Consider the following 25,834-nt stretch of genomic DNA (forward strand, 5'->3'; position numbering starts at 1 on the left):
TAAATTGGTTAGTCTCTAAGGTGCCACAAGTACTCCTTTTCTTTTTGCCATTCTGTTGCTGTGTTGTGGGTTCCTGATGTGGTTGCATGGCCTGTCATAACATAGAATATCAGGGTTGGAAGGGACCTCAGGAGGTCATCTAGTCCAACCCCCTGCTCAAAGCAGGACTAATCCCCAATTTTTGCCCCAGATCCCTAAATGGCCCCCTCAAGGATTGAGTTTACAACCCTGGGTTTAGCAGGCCAATGCTCAAACCACTGAGCTATCCCTCCCCCAACGATACTATATCCAAAGGGTGAGAGAGAAGATATAATCTGTCAGGGGAACTGTACGTTTCAATGTCTTCAGCGCTGGTTTTAATCTTGTAAAATACCTGTAGAAATGTAAGGAAAAGTGCCTGGCCTCCTCTCTTTAGGTTTAGGGGTCTTTCCAGCCCTTCCTCTTGGGCTGGGGATTGTCTGTCAAGTTGCTCCCTCCTTTGGTGCAGAGGCCCAGGGCTCCTCTTGTGGATTTCAGCCAGCTTCTCCTCCAGCAGGTGTGCTTCTCCAATTAGTCCCGGGCTCTGAGGGGTCAGCAGGGAGGCAGCCTTCTCCTGTTAATGTGTGAATGCCCTGAGGGAAGAGACAGAATATATACAGCTCTCGTTCCCAGACTAACTCTACAAGACTCCTGCTCCTTAGAAGAATACTAGCACGTTTTCTCCAAACACAGACTATTTCTCAGGACCACTTCCTCTCTCCCCATATCTGCCTTTGTGACTTTCCTAGATCCTTAGGTACCCCATCTAAAGAGGCCACACCCATGGGACAGGAGTGGGATGCCTCTAGACCCTACTGCCTTTAAGGGGATGGACTACCCTGTCGAGGTGTTTTGATGGGAGGGTGGATTAGCTAAACAGAGACAAAGCGTGGAAGAGGGGACACAAAAAGGCCTCCATGGTGCAAAAGGGTTAAAGCACCAGCTTTTCACCTCAGGACGCCTCGGTTCAAAATTAGGTCTCAAGCAAAAATTACTTTTTCACTTCTTGTCTTAAACACTTGTTCATGTTTCGGATCAGCCATTTGCATCACAGCTATGGCTCTTGTTTGGATGAACTCAGAGCTGGAATTGTAGGGCAGCTGCAGGTTAGGACAGAGATGTCAGCAGACTAGTGTGCCAGGAGCCCATCACTGAAAGAGCAGCAGGACTCTGGGTCAGGATGGAGGAACATTGGCAGAATTTTTGCCTGAGATCCCAGGACTGTTGTAGCAGACGGTCTGCAGATTGGAGCTCAGGGAGCATTTGGTTTATGCTCAGGTACCTTTATAACTAGCGAGACTCTTTTGAGTGTGAAGGTTGCATCATGATTAGGTAGCTGCAGCTAATAATAATTAGGTAATAATGATTAGGTAGTAGCAGCTGGAATCTTTTTTTTTTTCTGAAGCTGCAGGAAAAGCTGCAGTTTGGCTCTTGTACTCTCTCCAGGTTTTTCATTCTCCTTATGGGGGGGGGGGACATGTCCAGCCTCATGCTGACCTCTAATAAGGAGCAACATCTGAACCTGCCTCCCAGCAGGTGAGCTCCCATGACACTGTAATACCCAGTGTTTTATCTGCTGTGCTGTGAAATAGAAGCACAGCTCTAGGCATCTTGCTTTCTCTCTGTCCTCTCCTAAACCCTAGCCATCTCTGCAGGCCCAGAGGGGAATCACTCCAAAAGAACAGAGCAGCTCACCCCCAGATTGGCTGTGGATGGAAGTCAAAGTGAGGCATCTTTCTGAGTGGCAAAAACAAATGCAAGGACAGGGATGCTCAGATTCCTCCGGAGAGGACAGAAATTAAGATCTGGAGTCCTCTCTTCAGCAACAAGCTGGGGGCGCCATAGCTTGAGGCGCTGAAATAGTGGGATGTTGATTCTCTGGGGAGAAGGGAAGCAGAACTTGAAGGTGGTGGCTGCCATATTTACTCAATGCGGTGAGATGTCAGACATCCTGAGGGTATACTGCAAAATGCAAATACAGGTCTAGCCGCTGCGCTTATGTGACAGCATGCTTCCCAGAAGCAGATTGCAGCTGTGGAGAGGGAGGTACTTGCCTACTGCCACCTGGAGGCAAAAGCTCTGGGAGTGTTGTCCATTTTGTTATCTCAGTAGCAGACCCCACCACCACTTGTGTACTCCTCCATATTTCGCACAGTTTTCCCCTGTGGTTGGAGTGTCGTCTACATTACATGAGCTGGGTTCATGAGCTTAAAGCTTTATCAAGGCCTTTTTTTAAAAAAAAAAAAAACTTTTCCAAATCTGGAGACCGGCAACTAAACTGGAATTGATGCGGGGGGCAGGTAGAATCAAACCCAGCTTGAAATAATTTGGCCCCAAAAACAAATTGTTAAAGCAGATTGGCATCAGCCACAACCCCCCATGTGATCTGACATTGCCATCTCTGTCACTGCAGTCCCTCTGCCTTTGACACAGTGTTCTTTCACGTGATTTATGTATTCACCAAAACCCTCCTAGTGTGACTGCAGCTCCTGTCTGTTTCTTGTTTCTCTTTCCCCGCTCTCTCTCCCTAAAAAATCTTTGCTGCTGCCCTTAGTGAGTTCATGGGTAACAAGCAAAGAACTGAGCAGATGCTCTTGTTGATGCTATTTCTTGAAAGCCACGTTGCCATGTGAGGGGGTTTGGGATTCTGAAGTGTCTCTGGCCCCAAGGAGAACTATGTGGGGTAACTTTGTAGCTGCGACTGGGTTGCCAGACTCTATTCTGAAATATTGGTTTTGGGGATGCAGCAGCCATGGATGCTTGGGTTCAGATATCATGGGTTGCTATAATTTCCATCCATGCTGAGATCTGTGTTTAACGGATACCTCCTGAGTGATACCTTTTTGTAATATCCTAGGGCTGAATGCATAAGGAGCTATTCATAAACAAAGCCTTTGAGCTATGGAGCGTTGGCAAGGAAGAGTTCCTCTCCCTATGCTGTGTGCGCGGCTGGGTACTGATTTCTATCTGAGCCTCCAGTGGTGAACTTGTACCCCTCAGCATGATGCTGTCATAGCTACAGATATTATTTGTCATGGAATCCTCCAGCCCTTGTTTAAATCTCCCAGGGCCTCCTCAGGCTGGGAATTTCACAAGCCAACTCCATGCCATGCAAGGAAGTCTTTCCTCTTATTCATTCTGAATGTGCCTACTCTCACTGTCACCCACTTGTCCTCTTGTATGGATGCTGCTCTGCGCTCACGCTGTTCTCACGTGACTGCCATATAACATTTCTGGAAGCCTCTTGTTGGAGTTGCTAACATTCCTTGAAATGGCTTTTAGATAAATTGACCTTGTTTGGGGACTAACTAGATTCTCTCACCCCAGAGTTCAGTCCAAATCACATTTGAAGAGAGTCTTCAGCAACCACCAGCGGTGAATATAAGTCACGTGACCTGCACAGACCAGGCAGACCACAGTATGGTAAGGCACTGCCGTTCTCCATTTTGCTGTGCTCTGTATCTTTTCACTGAGTGCTAGTGTATATTCTACAATATACTTGGCCTTTAAGACTGGGACAATGGATGCAGGAATGGGGCTGCAGGCCAGGGTTGAGATGTCAGAGCTATGAGGAGGGGGCCACTCGATATTGGAATAGCTGTAGGGGCAAGCTCCAGTCTAGGATAGTAGTGGGGGTGCAGGTCAGGAGTTGACTGAGCTGGCTGGGGAAATTGACACAGTGCTTGCATCTTGCACTATTCTTGGCTCTGACCAGTGCTGTTGGACTCTCAACATCACAGCCTTACAATTCAAAACAGAGGGGACCCTGTAAAACAGAGGTGATTCAGTAAGAGTACATCAAAGATTTAAGCAACAAATTCTTGAGGTAACTGTGGTCACACCATGAGCACCCCTTGACAGTCCTCTCCAGTCATTTGCATTCCCCTAGCTTCTGTCTGTTTCCCCTTCAACCCAATTCTCTCAGGGAGGCTGCTGCAGACTCTCCTCTCTCTTCTGTCCAGGTGTTGCACTGTCATCTGTCAGCTGATGCTGTGAAGTTCCCAGTCTCTGTCACTCAGCAGTCTCCAGCTGCTGTTTCCGTGGATACCTATCATGTCACCTTAGCTCTGCTGCAGGCCCAGGTAATGAATGCTAAATTGCTGGGTTAAAGACTTCCTCTTTCCCTGTCCCCTAACTGTTCTACAAGTCTGCAGGAGGGAAGAGCTGGCATGAGTCACGATAACAATCCTCCTGTCAAAATTGTGGGGTTAGCAGGATTTCCCTGAGCTGTGCGTTCAGGGAGCTGCTTTCTGAGAATCATGATATAAAACTTACTATAGACCAGGAGCGGCCAACCTGAGCCTGAGAAGGAGCCAGAATTTACGAATGTACGTTGCCAAAGAGCCACAGTAATATGTCAGCAGCCCCCATAAGCTCCTCCCAGTGCGTCCCGATGATCAGCGCCTCCCCCTCTCTTCCCACACCTCCTGATCAGCTGTTTTGTGGTGTGTAGGAGGCTCGGAGGGGGAGAAGCAAGGGCATACATAGCAGCTTCAGGGGAGAGGGCAGGAAGGAGTGGAATGGCGGCAGGGCCTGTGGCAGACCCAGGGGTTGAGCAGTGAGCACCATCCCGCACATTGGAAAGTTGGCGCCTGTAGCTCCAGCCCCGGAGTTAGTGCCTATATAAGGAGCCGCATATTAACTTCTGAAAAGCCGCATGTGGCTCCGGAGCCACAAGTTGACCACCCCTGCTATAGACCCTGTCTATGTAGGCATAACAAAATCCAGTGACTGGATTTCTGAGGCATGGTAATGGCCTATTTGTGTTTTTGTAACATGCTGTTTTTTGCCAGGCTGGACAGGAAGCATGGAGTCCACATAGTCAGGCTCTACTGCAAAATGTGAAAGAGCTCTGTGACCCATCTGTGTTATAAACAAAGGATTTTTTTTGTCTGCGGGAAAATAAATCCATAATTGGGAAACTCTGTGTTTAGCTCTGTTGATCCAGGGTTCCTTACTTCACTCATAAGAAGTTTTCTCCCTTTTGACCGTTTCATTTATTGGGTATCTCCAAACTTTTCCCAGAGAACAGCCCTTTTAATCCCAAATTAATTTAAAAGAAAAATAACTCCCAATAGCTTCCTGCTGAGTTGTTTGTAAGATCCTTCTTGAAAGCCTCCAAGGTCTGGGCTCCTTCTGAAGAAAGCATTGTTGGAAATGCATTTTTACTGAGACTGTGTTGCTCAGTGGGATTGGGGAATGGAGCAGTGGAGCCTTCTGCATTGAAGTTACAGATTCAAATCCAGCCCAGGTTGTATTTGCCCATTTCCAGGCTATTTGGTGGCCCAGTTGGTTCTCAATCCAGTTCCCCCCCAAAATTGTCATTACTGTAAATGTCCGTGCTCAGAACTGGAAATGGTTGGTTGATTGGTCTCAGCGGAGGTCCTGTATTAATAGCCAATTTGTTCTTCATCGTGTCACCTTCCAGGCTTTCTGTTCAATCTGTGAAATAATGAGACATATTATAGTCTTATTCTCCTCTCACCAATCTCTGTGCTTCACATAGAGGTGAGAAATCAGGATGGCTATTACTGATCTTTCTTTGAGTCAGTGAGGTTTTCTGGGATGGTTCTTACCTCTCTGGACTCTGAATATCATGCTGGCATACCATAAGCATGGCATACCATAAGCAAGCCCTCTGTTTACAAACTATTTGGCACAGATTGGTTTGTGATGGTTCTCTTTGCCTTTCACCGTACTAGGTTACATGAGGCCCTGTTGGTGATTTAATCCCAAATCAATGAACAGGGCATCTAATAACAAGTTGATTCCTAATGGTCCTCTTTTGACCTGAGCCAGGTGGAGATCCGTTTGGAGGAGATGAAGAATGAGGGCCTGCTGGTGTCATGGACATTCAAGGACCGACCAGACTTGAACCTTTCAGTTGTTCCGAAACTTCAGCCTCGTGAAGTGAGCAAACTGGAGGAGCAAGGAAGTGGGGCTGGGGCTGAGAACAGGCATGGTGGACTGAACCCAGTACTGGGCTGTAACTTGGGAAAGGCAAGGAGCTGGCAGCCTTTCCTCTCTATACCCTTGTCTATATTAGTATCTTTTGATTGTTTGATTAAAGGGCGAGGAGTGGGATCTTCCACTCTTGAACTAGCGTTGGTGCAGCACCACCAGTTGAAGCACGAGTGTAGACAAGGTGCCAGCAGCTACAGCTGTTCTAGCTACGCTCTCCGAGCAGGGCGAGATGCTTGTGTACACAAGTTCTCCCAGCATTGCTGCCAGTGGTGGAGCTGCTACAGGAGGAGAGTTCCTCAAAAAAGTTAGTGCAGCACAACCCACAATATCAACCGCTTAACGAAGTGGACACTGGTGCACTTGTGCCCCCTACAGCATTTCCTGTTTAGTCCCTCCAATCCCATAAGTCTTAATTGTGTGGTATGTGTGTACTGAGAATCTGGCTTCCCCCGGCTTCTTCTTTCTGACTCAGTGTAGCAATCCAGCTGCTGTCTCCAAAGTGCAGCAGGTTCGTCACTCATCCGTCTCACACGCTTGTGATAGTTTGGGGAGCTCTAATGACTATTGTCATGATTTGGAGTGAATGCAGCTCCTGGGGAAATTGCAGGCACTTGGCCTTAACCCATTTGCTTTGAAACACTGTGAGAGTATGGATGTCTGTGCATGTACACCGTGTATATATAAGCTGTACTATGTACATAAGCTGTGAGTGACACACCTGGTTTACCCCTTTTTAGGAACCCTAGAGGGAATGCAATATAGACAAATGGCATGGGCTGAGTATGACCCTGTGGGAGGTGGACTGGGGCCGTCTTAATGGCTTTGATAAGAAATCAGGAAAGCAAATTATCTTCTAAGGAGGAAACTGTTCCGGTAACTTGGCTTGTTTTGGTTTTTTTGGGGGGGTCTTTTTCATTTTGGTTTGCTGGGAAGAAGAATGATGTGAAAGTGGATCTGTCCACCATAAAGGACCTGATTGAGGACTCAGTTGTCAGCACCCAGCCTGCCATGATGGTGAATCTGAAGGCATGCACTGCTGGTAGTAATGTGGTAAGCCTCTCCTAATTTTCAGCCTAATTAGCCTGTGGAAGTCACTGCAACAAGATTACCAAGGTTAAGAGCATGGCATGAATCAAAAAGCGTTAGATGTGTTTGGGGAGGTTAATACTCTCCATTATACTGCTGGGATTAAAACTACATGGCTGTTAACTCATTTTTTAGGTCATAAAATGGCTATTAACTGCCAGGAATTAGGAAGAAACTTCCCCTATGGGTTAAATCCATAACTGTCTATTATAGGCTTTTTCTACCTTTTTCTGGAATAGTGGGTGCTGGCCACTTTGAGATGGGGAAACCAGACTAGATAAGAACATTGGTTTGATGTCTGGTAATCCTCTTTTCCTTCCCCGTATGCCTTGAAAGCAGTGGGGATTGGGGAAGATCGCTGGCTGGCTGGCTGATATCTATTAGAGGAGGGGTGGGCAAACTACGGCCACATCCGGCCTGCTAGTCATTTTAATCCGGCCCATTAGCTCCTGCTGGGGAACAGGGTCTGGGGCTTGCCCTGCTCTGGCACTCCAGCTGAGGAGCAGGGTCGGGGGCCACTCTGCACGGCTTCTGGAAGCAGCAGCATGTCCCCCCCCCGCCTCTCCAGCTCCTATGCGTTGGGGCAGCCAGGGGGCTCTGCTCCACATGCTGCCCCTTCCCCATGCACTACCCACACAGTTCCTGTTGGCTGGAACCATGGCCAGTGGGAACTGTGGGGGCGGTGCCTGTGGATGGGGCAGCGCACAGCAGAGCTGCCTGGCTGCGCCTCTGCGTAGGAGCCGGAGCGGGGACATGCCGCTGTTTCCGGGAGCCACTTGAGGTAAGCACCGCCCGGAGCCTGCACCCCCAAGCCACCCTCCCGTGCCCCCTATCCAAACCCCTCAATCGCAGCCCAGAGCACCCTCCTACACCCCAACCTCTCGTCCCCAGCCTCGCCCCAGAGCCTGCACTCCCAGCCGGAATCCTCACCGCCCCCACCACCCATGCCCCAACCCCCTGTCCCAGCCCTGATCCCCCTCCTGCCCTCTGAACCCCTCGGTCCCTGCCTGGAGCACCCTCCTGCACCCCAAACCCCTCATCTCCCAGTCCCACCCACATCCGCAGCCAGAACCCTCACCCCCCACACCACATCCCGGAGCCCTCTCCTGCACCCTGAACTCCTCATTTCTGGCCCCACATAGAATCGTAGAATATCAGGGTTGGAAGGGACCTCAGGAGGTCATCTAGTCCAACCCCCTGCTCAAAGCAGGACCAATCCCCAATTAAATCATCCCAGCCAGGGCTTTGTCAAGCCTGACCTTAAAAACTTCTAAGGAAGGAGATTCCACCACCTCCCTACGTAACGCATTCCAGTGTTTCACCACCCTCCTAGTGAAAAAGTTTTTCCTAATATCCAACCTAAATCTCCCCCACTGCAACTTGAGACCATTACTCCTCGTTCTGTCATCTGCTACCACTGAGAACAGTCTAGATCCATCCTCTTTGGAACCCCCTTTCAGGTAGTTGAAAGCAGCTATCAAATCCCCCCTCATTCTTCTCTTCCGTAGACTAAACATCCCCAGTTCCCTCAGCCTCTCCTCATAACTCAAATGTGTTCCAGTCCCCTAATTATTTTTGTTGTCCTCCGCTGGACTCTTTCCAATTTTTCCACATCCTTCTTGTAGTGTGGGGCCCAAAACTGGAGACAGGACTCCAGATGAGGCCTCACCAGTGTCGAATAGAGGGGAACGATCACGGCCCTCCATCTGCTGGCAATGCCCCTACTTATACATCCCAAAATGCCGTTGGCCTTCTTGGCAACCAGGGCACACTGTTGACTCATATCCAGCTTCTCGTTCACTGTAACCCCTAGGTCCTTTTCTGCAGAACTGCTGTCTAGTCTGTAGCGGTGCATTGGATTGGTCTGTCCCAAGTGCAGGACTCTGCACTTGTCCTTGTTGAACCTCATCAGATTTCTTTTGGCCCAATCCTCTAATTTGTCTAGGGCCCTCTGTATCCTATCCCTACCCTCCAGCGTATCTACCTCTCCTCCCAGTTTAGTGTCATCTGCAAACTTGCTGAGGGTGCAATCCACACCATCCTTCAGATCATTTATGAAGATATTGAACAAAACCGGCCCCAGGACCGACCCTTGGGGCACTCCACTTGATACCGGCTGCCAAGTAGACATGGAGCAATTGATCGCTACCCGTTGAGCCCGACGATCTAGCCAGCTTTCTGTCCACCGTATAGTCCATTCATCCAGCCCATACTTCTTTAACTTGCTGGTAAGAATACTGTGGGAGACCGTGTCAAAAGCTTTGCTAAAGTCAAGGAACAACATGTCCATTGTTTTCCCTTCATCCACAGAACCAGTTATCTCGTCATTGAAGGCAATTAGATTAGTCAGGCATAACTTGCCCTTGGTGAATCCATGCTGACTGTTCCTGATCGCTTTCCTCTCCTCTAAGTGTTTCAGAATTGATTCCTTGAGGACCTGCTCCATGATTTTTCCAGGGACTGAGGTGAGGCTGACTGGCCTGTAGTTCCCAGGATCCTCTTTCTTCCCTTTTTTAATGATGGGCACTACATTAGCTTTTTTCCAGTCGTCCAGGACTTCTCCCGATCGCCATGAGTTTTCAAAGATAATGGCCAATGGCTCTGCAATCACATCCGCCAACTCCTTTAGCACTCTCGGATGCAACGCATCCGGCCCCATGGACTTGTGCACTTCCAGCTTCTCTAAATTGTCCCAAACCACTTCTTTCTCCACAGAGGGCTGGTCACCTCCTCCCCATGCTGTGCTGCCCAGTGCAGCAGTCTGGGAGCTGACCTTTTTTGTGAAGACAGAGGCAAAAAAAGCATTGAGTACATTAGCGTTTTCCACATCCTCTGTCACTAGGTTGCCTCCCTCATTCAGTAAGGGGCCCACACTTCCCTTGACTTTCTTCTTGTTGCTAACATACCTGAAGAAACCCTTCTTGTTACTCTTAACATCTCTTGCTAGCTGCACCTCCAGGTGTGATTCGGCCTTCCTGATTTCACTCCTGCATACCCGAGCAATATTTTTATACTCATCCCTGGTCATTTGTCCAATCTTCCACTCCTTGTAAGCTTCTTTTTTGTATTTAAAATCAGCAAGGATTTCACTGTTAAGCTAAGCTGGTCGCCTGCCATATTGACTATTCTTTCTACACATCGGGATGGTTTGTCCCTGTAACCTCGATAAGGGTTCTTTAAAATACAGCCAGCTCTCCTGGACTCCTTTCCCCCTCATGTTATTCTCCCAGGGGATCTTGCCCATCTTGTTTCCTGAGGGAGTCAAAGTCTGCTTTTCTGAAGTCCAGGGTCTGTATTCTGCTGCTTTCCTTTCTTCCTTGTGTCAGGATCCTGAACTCGACCATCTCATGGTCACTGCCTCCCAGGTTCCCATCCACTTTTGCTTCCCCTACTAATTCTTTCTGGTTTGTGAGCAGCAGATCAAGAAGAGCTCTGCCCCTAGTTGGTTCCCCCAGCACTTGCACCAGGAAATTGTCCCCTACATTTTCCAAAAATTTCCTGGATTGTCTGTGCACCGCTGTATTGCTCTCCCAGCAGATATCAGGATGACTGAAGTCTCCCATGAGAACCAGGGCGTGCGATCTAGTAACTTGTGCGAGTTGCTGGAAGAAAGCCTCGTCCACCTCATCCACCTGGTCCAGTGGTCTATAGTAAACTCCCACCACGACATCACCCTTGTTGCTCACACTTCTAAACTTAATCCAGAGACTCTCAGGTTTTTCTGCAGTTTCATACTTTAGCTCTGAGCAGTCATACTGCTCTCTTACATACAGTGCAACTCCCCCACCTTTTCTGTCCTTCCTCAACAGCTTATATCCATCCATGACAGTACTCCAGTCAGGTGAGTTATCCCACCAAGTCTGTTATTTCAATCACATCATAATTCCTTGACTTTGCCAGGACTTCCAGTTCTCCCTGCTTGTTTCCCAGGCTTCGTGCATTTGTGTATAGGCACTTGAGATAACCCGCTGATCGCCCCTCTTTCTCAGTATGAGGCAGGAGCCCTCCCCTCTCACGTGCTCCTGCTCGTGCTTCCTCCCGGAATCCCACTTCCCCACTTACCTCAGGGCTTTGGTCTCCTTCCCCGGTGAACCTAGTTTAAAGCCCTCCTCACTAGGTTAGCCAGCCTGCTTGCGAAGATGCTCTTCCCTCTCTTTGTTAGGTGGAGCCCATCTCTGCCTAGCATTCCTCCTTCTTGGAACACCATCCCATGGTCAAAGAATCCAAAGCCTTCTCTCTGACACCACCTGCGTAGCCATTCGTTGATTTCCACGATTCGACGGTCTCTACCCAGGCCTTTTCCTTCCACGGGGAGGATGGACGAGAACACCACTTGCGCCTCAAACTCCTTTATCGTTCTTCCCAGAGCCACGTAGTCTGCAGTGATCCGCTCAAGGTCATTCTTGGCAGTATCATTGGAGAAGCAGGAAGGGGTAGCAATCCAAGGGCTTGATGAGTCTCGGCAGTCTCTCCGTCACATCGCGAATCTTAGCTCCTGGCAAGCAGCAGACTTCTCGGTTTTCCCGGTTGGGGCGGCAGATAGATGACTCAGTCCCCCTGAGGAGAGAGTCCCCGACCCCTACCACCCGCCTCCTTCTCTTGGGAGCGGTGGTCGTGGAACCCACAACCCTAGGACAGTGCATGTCATGCCTTCCAATCGGCGGAGTCTCCTTCTGCTCCCTTCCATCAGACGTATCATTTGGTCCACTCTCCGCATTAGTACCTGTGGAGAGAACATGAAAACGGTTACTTATCTGTATCTGCGTTGCTGGTAGATGGACGTTCCCCTTTTTCTTCTGGAGGTCACATGATGCCAAATTTCTTCACCGTCCTCCTGTCCCCGATGTGCAGTCTGCTCTGAATCTTCAGAACCTTGTGCCCGTAGAAGCATATCCTGACGTCTGTCCAGGAAATCTTCAGTTTCTCTTATGCAACGCAGAGTCAATACCTGTTGCTCCAGACCTTGAACCTTCTCTTCCAGTATGGAGACCAGCTTGCACTTTGTACAGACAAAGTCGCTTCTGTCCTATGGAAGAAAGACAAACATAGCACATCCAGTACAGGTCACAACAGCTGAACACCCCCCATCCATATTACCTTCCTTCTATGAGCTTCCCACCCCAAAGCCTGCACCCCCAGCCAGAGCCCTCACCCCCTCCTGCACCCCAACCCCCATTTTGTGAGCATTCGTGGCCCGCCATACGATTTCCATATGCGGATGTGTCCCTTGGGTCAAAAAGTTTGCCCACACCTGTATTAGAGTGTTAAAGGAACAGAGGAAATGGAATCTGGGCTGAAGAGTGGGGACTGGATGTGCAGGTGAGTGCAGAGGAGACCACCCAGAAACGGTAATTAACCAGCTAATAGAATGTATGACTTATTTCACCTATCCTCCATAGGCAGTGCAGACTTGTTCCCTATAGTCAGTTCCTCTGTTTGCTCTGTTGTCTTAAGCAATGGTGCTCTCATAGTCCCTTCCCTGCACAGGCTCCTCCACAGATTAATAGGCTGTGGGCTGCTCTGGGACCAGCTCAAGTTCATGAATGGCTTCTCTGCTGTATTCATGCTGGATACCATGAGTTGCCATAGGACAATCAGGGATGCATAGCATAACAGTCAGTACTGCATTTTGTTGATTGAGGTTATTCAGCCTCCTTCTCACTGAGCTATGTCTTCTCTTTTAATGTTCCCATCTGGCCTACTGTGGTCCTTTTACTCCAATCTGTTGGTTGGAGAAAGGGATTAGTGGGGGTGTTTCAGTTAGGCATCGTTGATCTGTCTACCTCCTATTTTATTCCTCAGATGTCCTGTGAAAAACTGTCCCGAGAGTCCCCATCTAATATAGTGGCCCCGACGGTGTCCAAGTTGCTTCTCCGGCATATGCAGGTGCTCAACTTGAGCTGTGAGGAGGAAGGAGGTAAGAAGGGAGAAACCAGTCTCCCTTCGGGGGAGGGGGTGTAAGTGTGTTTGACTTCAGAGGATGAAAAGACACTTTGCTCTGATGGTCTTCAGGGTGTGGGCTGGAGGGATGCCAGCATGCTGAGCAATATCCTAATAATTCACTCTGTAGAACTCTGATCCTCTCATCCTCATTTCCATTTCCCCTGAGCCGTGTTCTCTATCCCAGGAGGTGGGAAGCTATGCTGTGTAGCCGAGCTAGACAGTCCTCTGCAGCAGAAGTGGACAAAGCCAGCGAGAGCAAGCATTTCCAGCACTGCAGCAGCAGTGGAGTGGAATGAGGAGCTCATGCTGTAAGGAGCAGGTGTTTGCTTTTTCAGCTAAGGGAGGGTTGCAGCCAGTGTGCCAGGTCTCTGGGGTACATTAGGGATGGGTATATTTCCGATGCCAACTATCCTAGATGTAAATTCCTTTGTATTGGCAGAAGTTAGTGTTCATATCCCTGCTGTTCCCATCCTGAGTACCCATGTAGTTTTTCTAGTGCACCCCAATCCAGATAATAATTTCACTTCTGATTTGTAGCACTGCTGCTCCACCTCCCCTTACGTTCTTTGCAGCTGTGCAAGTGCATCTCACATTTGGAGCAGGAGCCTTCTTCTATCACCCCCCACCAAAAAAAGGGTGCGGTAAATTCTTGTGAAAAGGTGCAGGTGGGTGAGGAATAGGGTCAGTCAGAGGAAAGGAGTTCTTGGGTGGAAGTCTTTTGACATGTGCCGGGCACCAATCCTCCTGTTTCTGTCTTGACAGGGAGCTGGGGCCACGAAGTAAAGAGTTGAAGCTGAGAGTACTGGAGAAGAGCAGTGGTGGGGAGAGTGAGTATGATCAGCCATAAACAGTAACCAGTAAGGCTCAAAATCACAGGATTCAAGAGAGTCATTCCTGGTGTTACAACAGCCCCTGAGATCTTTACAAGTGAAAATCTTCTCCTCGGAAAAAGGCTGGCCAGTTCACAAGACCCACACATTGAAAACTGAGTGTCTCAGTGCAAGCCACAGTGTTTGGGCTGCAAATTCCCCAGGGAATGTTCACATACCCACCCAGACTGGACTTCTGATTTAATGAAAAACACTTACTATAGTTCTCAGGTTTGACATCTTCAAACTTAGATTTTGGGCCAGAGGCTTTCCTTTTCACCCTTCTGATGCCTAGAAACCACCAAGCCATTGCATGATCTGGCTGAAAGGAGGAGGGGAGTATGCTACTCGATGCCAGATGAGCATTACAGAGAGCAGTTGGATTTCGGTTCAGTTGCACTAGTTGCAGGACCTGAGTTTGAAGGAACTTGCAAAACTCCACCTTATTTTCACAGGACGAGGAGACTCTCTCAATTGGTTTGTGGTGAAGTACGAGCATAAAGTCCCACTGAACCCTCCTGCAACTCTGAGGCTGCCTCGTGGGGTCATGGAGTTAAGTCCCCAAAGGCAAAAAGGGGCTTTTGGGGGGTGTCTGGGCTGAGTTTGTTCTTCCTCTCACAGATGTGCTTCTGGGACATACTGCTGTTTCACTTGACTCCTGCAGCAAACAACCATCTGGGAGGATGGTCTATTCCCTGACTCCAGGAGCTGGGCAGCTGCTCGCACCTGCGGCTACCCTTATACTGGAGGTAAACATATGACCTATGAAGAGCTGTGAAGTGTTCTGCCAGGGAAGTGTCGTCTAGATGACAGGCCACTCCACAGGGAACTGGAATTCAGGATCTGGGAATGATACAGTGCCAGCAAACGAAGCTTCTAGAGTGAAGAATGGTATTGTCTTCCCCCTTACTCTCTAGCTTCCCTACAGCTGACTGAAGGAGTGGTAATGGATGGCGGATGATTGGCCTTCCTGGTTCGAGGACAGTGTGATCTAACAAGGGGCATACGTCTTCCTGGCCTGATGAAACTGCTTATGCAGCTATCACTTCACTGATAGTGATGTATGTTAGGGCCTTCAGTGCACAGCAATGGGATCCAGGCTCACGCTCTCAGATTTTGACACTGTAGGCTTAGCAGATAAAAGACGAGGCCTGTAAGCTGCTTGTGTGACTGGGGATGAAGGAAAATATGCCACTTCTGGAGGGCGGTGTGGGTGGGAAAGGGATAGTGGGCTGTGCCTCTCAGTTAGTAACCCAAGAGCAACCTAAAGCTCTGGGGTCATAGATTGCTGCTCTGTGCAAGCTCACATGCTTAATCCTCTTACCACGTGAGCTCTGAGTGGAAGTCAGGCCTTTACCTTGCCTGGGGTGTCACCAGACGTAGACTCTCTCTGACTTATTTGCATCCTGTTCTCTTTTAAGCTGCTCTACCATGAGTCTCCTTTGTCCCCGAATCCCCAGTATGCCACATCACTGCGCACCAGCATCACGCCCACCAAAAAAATCGAGATGGACCGTACCATCATGCCAGATGGCACCATTGTGACCACTGTCACCACCGTCCAGTCAAGGCCCAAGGTGGACTGTAAGCTGGGTAAGGACTGATTAGGACTTCATACAGGGGCAGGTGTCTAAGACTTTGCTGGTGGCTGCTTTAGCAATATGAAGTTAACTCTTACCTTGTCAGGCCTAGCTCTGTGGTACATAGCTAAATTTTGTAGCAGTCAGATCCAGCAATCCCTTCAATGCGCTCCTTTTGCAGCGGGGAAGAAGGGTTACTGTCGGCACTGCGAGTGGAGATGGTGGTGGTACCATTGCTATTTCACTTCCTACGAGCTACTTAAGAACGTAGGAACGGCCATACTGGGTCAGACCACAGGTCCATCTCGCCCAGTATCCTGTCTTCTGACAGCAGCCAATGCCAGGTGCTCCACAGGAAATGAACAGAACGGGTAATCATCAAGTGATCCATCCCCAGTCTCCTATTCCCAGCTTCTGGCAAACGGAGGCTAGGGACGCTTGGGGAATCTCGCTGTACCCTTGGAGGATGCTGTTGGCACTTTGCTAACCGTGGGGAGATAAATGTAAAATGATAAGCCTCTTCAACCACGCTTAATAGAGACAGTCTGGAGATGTGGGTTTTAATTCGTGGACTGTTTTTGGCTTTTGATATGACTTTGGTCAAATCACTTCCCCCTCTCTCTTTCAATTTCCTTATCAATAAAATGGGGATAATACTGAACGCATGTGTTTTGGGATGTTAATTTGTCAGCACAGAGCATTACATATTATTTGATAGACCCAAATCCCCTTCCACCCTGCTGTGGCACATTTTTCAGATGAAGAGGAGATTTGCAGTTTGCTCCCCTGGTGTCACTGTTTTAATATATATGTATTTCCTGGGATGGGGTGGGGAATCATAGAATATCAGGGTTGGAAGGGACCGTGAGCGGTCATCTAGTCCAACCTGCTGCTCAAAGCAGGACCAATCCCCCAATTTTTGCCCCAGATCCTTAAATGGCCCCCTCAAGGATTAAACTCATAACCATGGGTTTAGCAGGCTAATGCTCAAACCGCTGAGCCATCTGGGTATGCTAGGTCTAGTGTCTGGGCTGCTACACAATACATTTGCCCCATCTCTGATGGCGATCACTCCTCTCAGTGTGTGTTTTGTAAACAAGTCCTTCTGGATGTAAGGGGTCCAGTGGAGTCCCCCAAAGAGTTCACCTCCCTGTGTCTGTATGGGGAAATGGTGAGTTAATTTCATCCTCCTCAAAAGGCAGGTGACCTCAGCTGAGGCCTGGCTCTTCTTAATTTTGTGCCTCTTTCCTTTTTTGAGTCTAGATTCACCCTCGAGGTCCCCATCCAAAGTGGAAGTGACAGAGAAGACGACAACAAGGCTTTCAGAGAGCAGCTGTCCCAGCAGTGCCTCACCCAGCAACAGCTGTAAGTGCACAGGAAACTGAGATCCTAATCTGGAGCAAAGGCGCTCTCTCCTCCTTCACAGTGAAAAGCTGGGGATTGAGTTGGTGAGACTCATCAGCAGTGGCCAAATGCAGCTCATCCTCATGGCCCCACTGCAGGAGGAGCCTCTTGGATTAGAATGTTCCATATGGTTTTACATTCCAAACCTAGAATTCTTCATGATCATTGAAGCAAATTTCCTGAGTCACTCTAAGGGGAAGAATGGGTTAGTTAAAAACCCAACCCTCTACTCCTTGTTCTCAATTGTTAGCTTTGTGTGTGCGTGCTCTCAGTGTATACTGTCCCAGCTCTGTGCAGATAGCTGACACAGCAGACCTCGATCGAACTGCCCAAAAAGACACAGACTCTGTTCTGTAGCAAAGACGTTCAGCCAGGTTTATTGTTGTCGAAGCACAGTCCTAGTATCCCAAAGACTCTACAGGACCACTAATGCATGTATGCCCGTTACAATGGACTAGCTCAGTGAATGACAGGACTGGGACTTGCCATTCCCTCTCCTCAGCCAGACAAAGACCCCCTCTTTATACACTGATACAAACAAGTTACCTATTGCCCTTCTGACGTGGTTAGTTACCACCCTTTACTTTGTACATGTTGGTAGATCAAACCCTCTCTGTCCATCACGGCTGTCGTCCTGACCTTACCTTTAAGAGGGCCAGTGTGTCCCTGTACCATCTTCATGGAATGTGTTTCCACCATATCTTGGTATTAGGGTGTTCTGGCACTAACCTTCTAGAATATGTTTACATGAATACTTAGTGCCAAGAAGTGCTTGTGGTTTTTTGAAATACCAGTCCTATTTCTGCCAGGTTCTGTGAACTTGCAAATAGGCATGTTTTGTAACAGCGCCTGACTTCTGCTCATAGCTTGACTCTTGCAAACTTGGTTTTCTTCAAGTGATTGCTCATGTCAGTTACAAGTAGTGTGTGCACGTGGCGCGCACACATAGTCTGAAGGTTTTTCCCCTAGTGGGAGCCATCAAAACAACTCTGGAGCTCTGTGGAGCGGCACTCCTATGGAGGTGAATATAGGTCCCTGCCGCCTCTTAAGTTCCTTCTTACTGCCAGTGTCATTGTTGGAGCTGCTTTGTTCTCTTGCCTTGGGCAAGCTGTTCTCCTAGCAAACAGTTGTTCTTGTATCCTATATAATTAGTTCATAGATAAGTTTCTGTTGGGGGTTACCCTCCACCCCCTATTTTCCTACTCTCCTCCAGGGACTGAGGTATGCCTCAGTCTCGAGGCTTCAGATCCTGCGGGTCTTGCCAGAAGCCTATGCCCAGGAGAGAGCTTCACAACTCCTTCTTAAAGTGCTTGGGGGAAGCCCACCAGGCTTAAAAGTGGAGGATCTTCAGGAGCTTCCCCCCAGGGACTGAGAAGGAGAGAGACTTCAGACTTAAGCATCTACTTAGGCAGTCGGCTCTCCATCCCCAGCTGGCTCAGACCGCTTTGGGATCCAAGCCCCAGTGCTTCGTTGTGAAGAGGACCGGTCCAGATACCCGTGGTACTGACGCTCTCCGGCACCGAAGACAAGTTTGGCAAATTCTCAGCACCGATCTCACTTGCCAGTGCCGCATAAGAAGCAGAGAAGAGCCGAAAGGGGGCCCTTGCTGACAATCTGAGCAAGGGAGCGCGAGGATGCCTGCAGAGTGCATCCCACGTTGAGACACTCTGCGTCTGCTCGGGGCAGCCGGTACCATTGACTCCGGCCACCCAGGCGGAACCATGGAGTCTGTTTCCGTTGGACTTTCTGGGACGGGAGAGCCAAATCAGGGAGTTGGACATGCCGTCCACTTCTGAGGCACTTGAGGCCGCCAGGGACCTCGTAGAGGTGGCAACCCAGCACTCCCTGGCGCCAGCAGAGCCAGTCATCCTTGCCTCAGCATCGATCACTGGCACTGTCCCACATGGCACTGCCATGGAGCCTGAGATCAGACTCTGAGCCGGAGTCATATGTTTCCAGATGCAGCTGGCACCGGTCTTGTTGCTCCAGGCATAACGAGATGTGGCAACTTCCAATGATGCCCTGGCCACCACAGTGGCAGGCACCCACTCAGTGGCCATTCTGGACCTCATGGGTGTATCATCAAGCCCAGGGGCCGAGCTCCAGGTCTCTTTCGATTGCCTCAGACAGACGGACCTCCATCTGCCGCCATGGTGAGGGAGCCTGCAAGGGGTTCCGAGACCAGCGCCCAGCCCAGCACCAAATTTGGCACCAAGTTTGCGTCCGGAATCGCATCTGCCACTGCGCATTAAATACCTGCACAAGAATACCTCTGAGAGTTGGAAGGTTAGGAGGATCCCATGCCGATGAGGGCTTCTTCATCCTCCTTCCCGGACAAGGCACTAACGGGCTCTTCTGCCTCCTTACCGGCTTTGGCCAATAGAGCCCATCAGGAGTTGCTCAGAAGAGTAACCCAAAATCTTGAGCTGCAAGCGGAGGAGGCGTCAGAAGAAATGGACCTTATGGCGGACATTCTGATGCCAGAAGGTCCTTCCAGGGTGGCCTTGCCATTGATCAAGACTATCCACAATACTACCAAGACCCTCTTGCACACTCCTGTTTCCATTCCTCCCACAGCTAAAGGGGTGAAGAGGAAGTACTTTGTACTCTCTAAAGGGTACAAGTACCTTTTTACCCACCCTCAGCTGGGCATACTGGTCGTGGATGTGGCCAATGCCAGGGAAAGGCAGGGTCACCAGGGCCCCACTCCAAAGCCTAAAGAGGCAAAGAAGCTGGATCTCTTTGGCCATAAGGTCTATTCCAGCGGGGGGCTCTAGCTTCAAACAACTAATGAGCAGGCGGTTCTTAGCTGCTATAGTTTTAACTCTTGGGGGGTGGTTTCCCCTCACCCCCATGCCTGGGAGCCAGGGGAACAGAGCAGCCTGGGGCCCCAGGCCTCCACGGGCAGGGGCAGGAGGACCTGGCTTGGAACTCCCTGTCCAAGTTTAAGGAGCTACTTTCGTCTGATGCCCGATCTGACTTTGGGGAGGTCCTGGAGGAAGGCAAGGACTTCCTTGCAGGCTGCATTAAATTCAGCAGACTCGGCCACCCGTACAATGTCCATAGCCATTGTCATGTGGTGCAGCTCGTGGCTACAAGTCTCAGGCCTCCCCCTGGAGGTCCTACTGACTATACAGGACCTGCCCTTTGATGGTGTGGGTCTCTTCACTGAGCAGACAGACTCTAAGCTCCATAGACACAAGGACTCTAGAGCAGGGGTGGGCAAACATTTTGGCCCGAGGGCCACATCTGGAAATAGAAATTGTATTGCGGGCCATGAACGCTCACAAATTGGGGTTTGGGTGCGGTGGGGGGTGGGTGAGGGCTCTGGGGTGGGGCCAGCAATGAGGAGTTCAGGGTGTGGGAAGGGGCTCCGGGTGGAGGAGTATGGTGTGGGTGGGGGAGGGGAGAGGAGGGATGAGGGCTCCGGCTGGGGGTGCAGTCTCTCTGGGGTGGGGCTAAGGATGAGGGGTTTGGGGTGCAGGATGGTGCTCCGGGCTAGGATCAAGGAGTTTGGAGGGCAGGATTTGGGGTAGGGGTTTGGGGCACGGGGAGAGGCTATGGGGGGTGCAGGCTCCAGGCCATGCTTACCTCGAGCAGCTCCCAGAAGCAGCTGCGGTGTCCCCACTCCGACTCCTATGCAAAACCGCTGTGCACTGCACTGTCTTCAGGCGCCACTCCTGCAGCTCCAGTTGGCCACAGTTCCCGGCCAATGGGAGCTGTGTGAACGGCGGCAGCGTGCAGAGCGGAGCCCCCTAGCTGCCCCTACGCATAGGAGCTGGAGCGGGGCCATGCCGCTGCTTCTGGAAGCCGCGTGGAGCGGCCCCTGACCCTCCTTCCTAGCTGGAGCAGCGGAGCAGGGCCAATGCAGGTGCTTCTGGGAGCCACGTGGAACAGCCCCTGACTCTGCTCCCCAGCTGGAGCGCCACAGCACCAGAGGGGGGCAAGCCCCAGACCCCACTCCCCAGAGGGAACTCAAGAACCGGCTTAAAATGGCTGGCGGGCCGGATCCAACCCAGGGGACGTAGTTTGCCCACCCCTGCTCTAGAGGAACTTTAAAGTCCTTGGGGTTTCATAGGCCAGCCCCACAAAGAAAGCATTTCAAGCCTCTGCCCCTCTCAGCCGAGGAAAGACTATCACAAGAGGCGGGGTAGGAGTAACAGGAGAAGGCTTCCGCAGTCCTCCATTACCCAGGGCCAAGGCTCGGCGAGACAGTCGCCGGTTCCTAAGAATTTTCTCTAAGAACATGTCCATTCCAAGATCCACTTGCCTCCCCTTTGTTGGCAAGAAAGAATTGAAGAGGTGGCAGGTTATCAGGGACTTATATTCACTGCCATAATGGTGCCACTCCAGGGGGCTCCACAGCTGACCTGACGGGCACCGCTAGGAGAAAAACCTTCCAGTGACCATGCACACGGCGCGCACACACCTAGTGGGAATGAACATGAGCAACACATCTCGCAGATCCAAAGTTACGATAGGTAGGTAACTGTTTTTTAGACCTTACAGCAAGCCCCTCATACAGGCCTCATGTCTCAGGCTCTATTTCTACTACACTCCCTAATTTCCTTCCAGACACTGTCTCATCAATCTTGTATGTCTGTAAGGCATCTCATCCCAAAGTGCTTCACGGATTGTATACACATGGATTGCTTCTTATCTCTGAGTTAAAACACACCAGCTGTTTAATAGTATAAAACAAATCTTCACGACAGTTTAGGACAGGAGGTGAAGCAGAATCTCATACCCATTTGAAACTGCATGGTGGATTTAAGGAGGCAAAGTGCAATTGTCAGAGTCAGTAGTTTGTGCCAGGACACAAGCAACCAAACTCCTAATAATTTATAAAAAGTTCTAGGGGAACTTCAATGCCCATGAGTGGCTGGAACTCTGAATTTTTAAGTTTTTTAGTTCAGCTATCTACTCTTCCAAGACTTCCTTCTCCAGCATCATGCAGGTCATTCAGGAAAGGCTGTGGTAACTTCTCTTCTTGGGCCTGTTTCACACACTCACTCACATTCACTCTCACTCACTCACTTGGACCACTGGTAATGCATCTCAGTCTGGAGGTGACTTATCTGTGCTCAGGAGTGCTGCCATCATGTCCGGGGGTTGTTTCCTCTTTTGTGTTCAGGGGACAGTCACATGTCCAATGGCTTGGATCCTGTGGCCGAGACAGCAATCAGGCAGTTGACTGAAACGAATAACAAATCTGCCAAGAAGACCCCGACAAAACGCAGCACACTTATCATCTCGGGAGTTTCCAAGGTAACTGGTGATCTGGGACCTCTCCCCTGAAGTTGTGTACTGAGGGTTGTTAATAGGGGTATGGGTGTCATGATGCTTGGTCCTGCAGGGGATCTCCTATACAAAGGAATCTGTTTGTGCTGAATAATGACCTGCAATCATGTAGTATCACTCCACAAAGGATCTCAAAGCACATTGCCATCACTGAAATGCACCTGTCTTTGGGTGTTCAATAGGTCACAGCAGTAGGATAGGAAGTTAGTGAAGATGATGCAGTGTCCAGTTGAATCTTCATGGGGGATTTAGAGAGGGGGAATGGGATTTCATCAGATGTCCCTGGCTGGAGGAGGAGGAGAACCATGCTGTGTTATGAGATCCACACACTTCAAATATCTCTCGCCAAATAATGGCAACTATACAAACATAAGTTCTCCTAGCAGTACACTAGGGCATTGGCTCCTCTGAGGAAACAGAACTTGAAGGCTTGAGCATCAAAACATGGGGTTTCACAGCGCTTGAGAACATGCGCAAAGCCCATCCGTCCTGAGCCTCAGAGTCCCACCTGATGTTCCTCTCATGGGGCAGTTTAGTGTTTTGAAATAGAACTCTGTAGCTTCTCCTCTCCATCCAGGCCCGAGAAGCTAATTTTCCTCCTAGATGGGAGAATTAGTAAGAATGGCTTGGGCTCTTTATTTTTAAGGAGGGGAGGAGATGGCCCAATGGAGACTAAGGTAATTTGTGAACTTTAACTCTCAACTTCTGTTTTGACCTTTGCATCCCCTCCAGGTACCAATTGCCCAAGATGAAATGGCACTTTCTCTTGGTTATGCTGCATCTATGGAGGCCACCATGCATGGATATTCCATAATGGCAGACATGTGCGACCACCCCCAGAGCTCCACTGAGCCATCTCAGCTGCTGGAAGCATCATTCTCAGGACAGAGAGCTAGTCAGGAGCTGGATGAGACAACACGATCAGACATCTCTGAGAGACCTTCGGTGGAGGACGTGGAATCTGAAACTGGCTCCACAGGAGCCCTCGAAACCAGGAGCTTAAAAGATCATAAAGGTGAGGCTGAGTGAGCAATGTTCAGCACAGCAGGGCCAGGGGGATGACATGATAGTCTCACACTTTGGCAGTGCAACATCTTTCTTCTAGCGTCCGACATGTGGGTCACATCAATTTCACTCATGTTCTGTGTTACTGCTTTTGTAATGGGGAGCGGGAGGGAAATGTTCTGAATGAGTAGTTGTGGCTACTTCCATAAGGGTTTTGGGTTTTTTTTTTAAGGCAGTCACTTCTTGTGAGCAAATCAAGGTGAACTGTGTACTGTAATTCACGCTGCTAGCTAGGAGATCTTGCTAATTACTCAACTGAGTAAGTGAGCAGGATATATTACAAAACACCAGAAAAGTATAGTGTAATTTTTAAGACTAACTCACTAGTAAGTATTCTGCAGGTATAGCTCATAAGTTACAATGACTCTCTCATGGGGGACCTTGCTATAGCGCAGGGGTGACTAACCTGTGGCTCTGGAGCCACATGCGGCTCTTCAGAAGTTAATATGCAGCTCCTTGTATAGGCACCAACTCTGGGGCTGGAGCTACAGGTGCCAACATTCCAGTGTGCCAGGGGGTGCTCACTGCTCAACCCCTGGCTCTGCCACAGGCCCTACCCCCACTCCACCCCTTCCTGCCCCCTCCCCTGAGCCTGCCGTGCCCTCGCTCCTCCAAACCTCCTGCATGCCACCAAACAGCTGATCAGGAGGTGTGGGGAGGCATTCATCAGCTGGGCTGCCGGTGGGCAGGAGGTGCTGGGACTGGGGTGGGGGAGCTGATGGGGAAGCTGCTGACACATTACTGCGGCTCTTTGGCAATGTACATTTGTAAATTCTGGCTCCTTCTCAGGCTCAGGTTGGCCACCCCTGCTATAGTGTCTTTTTTAAAGCTTTGATGAGAGTTGGAGCTGGTGTTAGGTGTATGTGTGTGAATTATGGGATGGAGGTTCTGCTGTAGTTAAGATAAAGGAACCAAACACTTCTGCCTAGGCTAAATATTGATTGGTTGCCTGCAAATGAGGCAGGAAAATTGCGCTGGAGCCCCAGTTTAAACATAAGAAAATGGTCCTGAACTCTTCCCTAACTTCCCGAGACCCATTGTCATGTATGTAAAACTAATGAGCTGAAATTCAGCAAAATATGAACCATGGAAAAGGTTTTTTGGTTTTTTTTTATTAGGAGAGACTCTTGCCCCCATATCGATGAGCCTGAGAGATAAAGGTGCAGGATTGCATTGTGGTCACTAGCAAAGAGCTAGCTTCAGTGATCACCAATAAGGAAATGGAGACAGAAGGGTGAAAAAGATAAGGAAGAAATGGCGTGCTAAATCATTGAGCTGATCTCTTGCCCACTCCCCCTTGCTTGGAGGTAGGCTAGTGGAAAGATTCTCAACCAGGGGTTCGGGGCCCCCTGGAGGGCCGCGAGAAGGTTTCAGGGCATCCACCAAGCAGGGCCTATGTTAGACTTTCTGGAGCCCAGGGCAGAAAGCCAAAGCCCCACCGCATGGGGCTGAAGCCAGAGGCCCTGAACACTGCCACCTTGGGCTGAAGATGAAGCCTGAGCAACTTAGCTTTGTGGGAGCCCCCTGTGGTGTGTGGCCCTGGGCAACTGCTCTACTTGCTACCTCTAATGCTGGCCCTGGCTTTTATATGCAAAAAAATTGTTGTTGTGGCACAGGTGGGCTGTGGAGTTTTTATAGCATGTTGGGAGGGGGCCAGAGAGAAAAAAGTTGAGAACCCCTGGGCTATTGTATCCCCAGAGCTCAGACTGGAAACCAAGTGGTGGTACTCTCCCAGGCTGCAGACACAAGGCAAGTTCTATCCACTTGAGATGCCGCTCAATTTCTATTGTATAGATGGTCAAAATACAGTACAATCACATGTACTCTGCTGGTCCTCTTGGGCCTGATTCCCCTTTAAATTAGGTTTGAAAACAACCTTGGAACTGGATTAAGGTATAAGCACAATCGACACATACCGAGGGCCTGTGGTCTATCATGAGATTTTGATGCATTTCATTTTTAAATGAAAGCTGTTTCTAGCCCTTGTGGTTGTTAAGAAAAACTTGAAAATGTGAACTGAATGTAACTGATGTAGTGATACCCAAGTCAGACGGTCTCCAGCAGAGAAAGGAGCAGCAGCCTCTAGAGCAGTGGTTCTCAAACCTTTGAATTGGTGACCATAGGCACCAACTTTTGTCAGCGCCAGTGGGTGCTCAAGCCCTGGCTCCAGCCCCTCCCCAACTCCGCCCCTCCCTGCCTCTATTGGATCCCTCCCCAAATCCCCACCCCGGCCCCGCCACCTTCTCCCCCAAGTGCGCCGTGTTCCTCCTCCCCCCTCCCTCCTAGGCTTGCCATGCGAAACAGCTGTTTCGCGGCACAAGCGCTGGGAGGGAGGGGTGAGAAGCAGGACCCAGCGGCGCTCTCAGGGGAGGAGGCAGAGTGGAGGCAGAGGTGAGCTGGGACCAGGTGGGGAGCTGCCGGTGGGTGCAGAGCACCCACCAATTTTTCTCCCTGGGTGCTCCAGCGCCTATGTTGGTGACTCCTTTCACATGGCAAGCCTATGAGTGACCCCCCTACTTATAAATTAAAAACATTTTTTTATATATATTTAACACTATATTATAAATGCTGGAAGCAAAGTGGGGTTTGGAGGTGGAGGCTGAC

The 25,834-nt window shown here is 49.8% G+C and overlaps 1 protein-coding gene across 10 annotated transcripts in view; it reads left to right on the forward strand.

Annotated features, from left to right (window-relative positions):
* Positions 1-25,834, forward strand: part of C2CD2L (C2CD2 like) — a 40,629-nt gene that overhangs the window by 10,158 nt on the left and 4,637 nt on the right. For 4 of the 10 annotated variants that reach the window (XM_073320656.2, XM_073320649.2, XM_073320658.2 and 1 more), the window contains 12 exons: positions 3,346-3,441; positions 3,981-4,100; positions 5,818-6,018; positions 6,916-7,032; positions 12,871-12,985; positions 13,196-13,319; positions 13,774-13,838; positions 14,502-14,629; positions 15,302-15,473; positions 16,724-16,825; positions 21,999-22,132; positions 22,898-23,180. In XM_073320656.2, coding sequence (XP_073176757.1) covers positions 3,346-3,441; positions 3,981-4,100; positions 5,818-6,018; positions 6,916-7,032; positions 12,871-12,985; positions 13,196-13,319; positions 13,774-13,838; positions 14,502-14,629; positions 15,302-15,473; positions 16,724-16,825; positions 21,999-22,132; positions 22,898-23,180 — 1,657 coding nt within the window. The remainder of the gene's footprint in view (positions 1-3,345; positions 3,442-3,980; positions 4,101-5,817; positions 6,019-6,915; positions 7,033-12,870; positions 12,986-13,195; positions 13,320-13,773; positions 13,839-14,501; positions 14,630-15,301; positions 15,474-16,723; positions 16,826-21,998; positions 22,133-22,897; positions 23,181-25,834) is intronic. The other 6 variants (XM_073320652.2, XM_073320654.2, XM_073320653.2 and 3 more) reach the window with 6 other exon arrangements.

Source organism: Lepidochelys kempii, chromosome 22 (assembly GCF_965140285.1).
Source record: "Lepidochelys kempii isolate rLepKem1 chromosome 22, rLepKem1.hap1, whole genome shotgun sequence".
Classification (NCBI taxonomy): Eukaryota; Metazoa; Chordata; order Testudines; family Cheloniidae; genus Lepidochelys; species Lepidochelys kempii.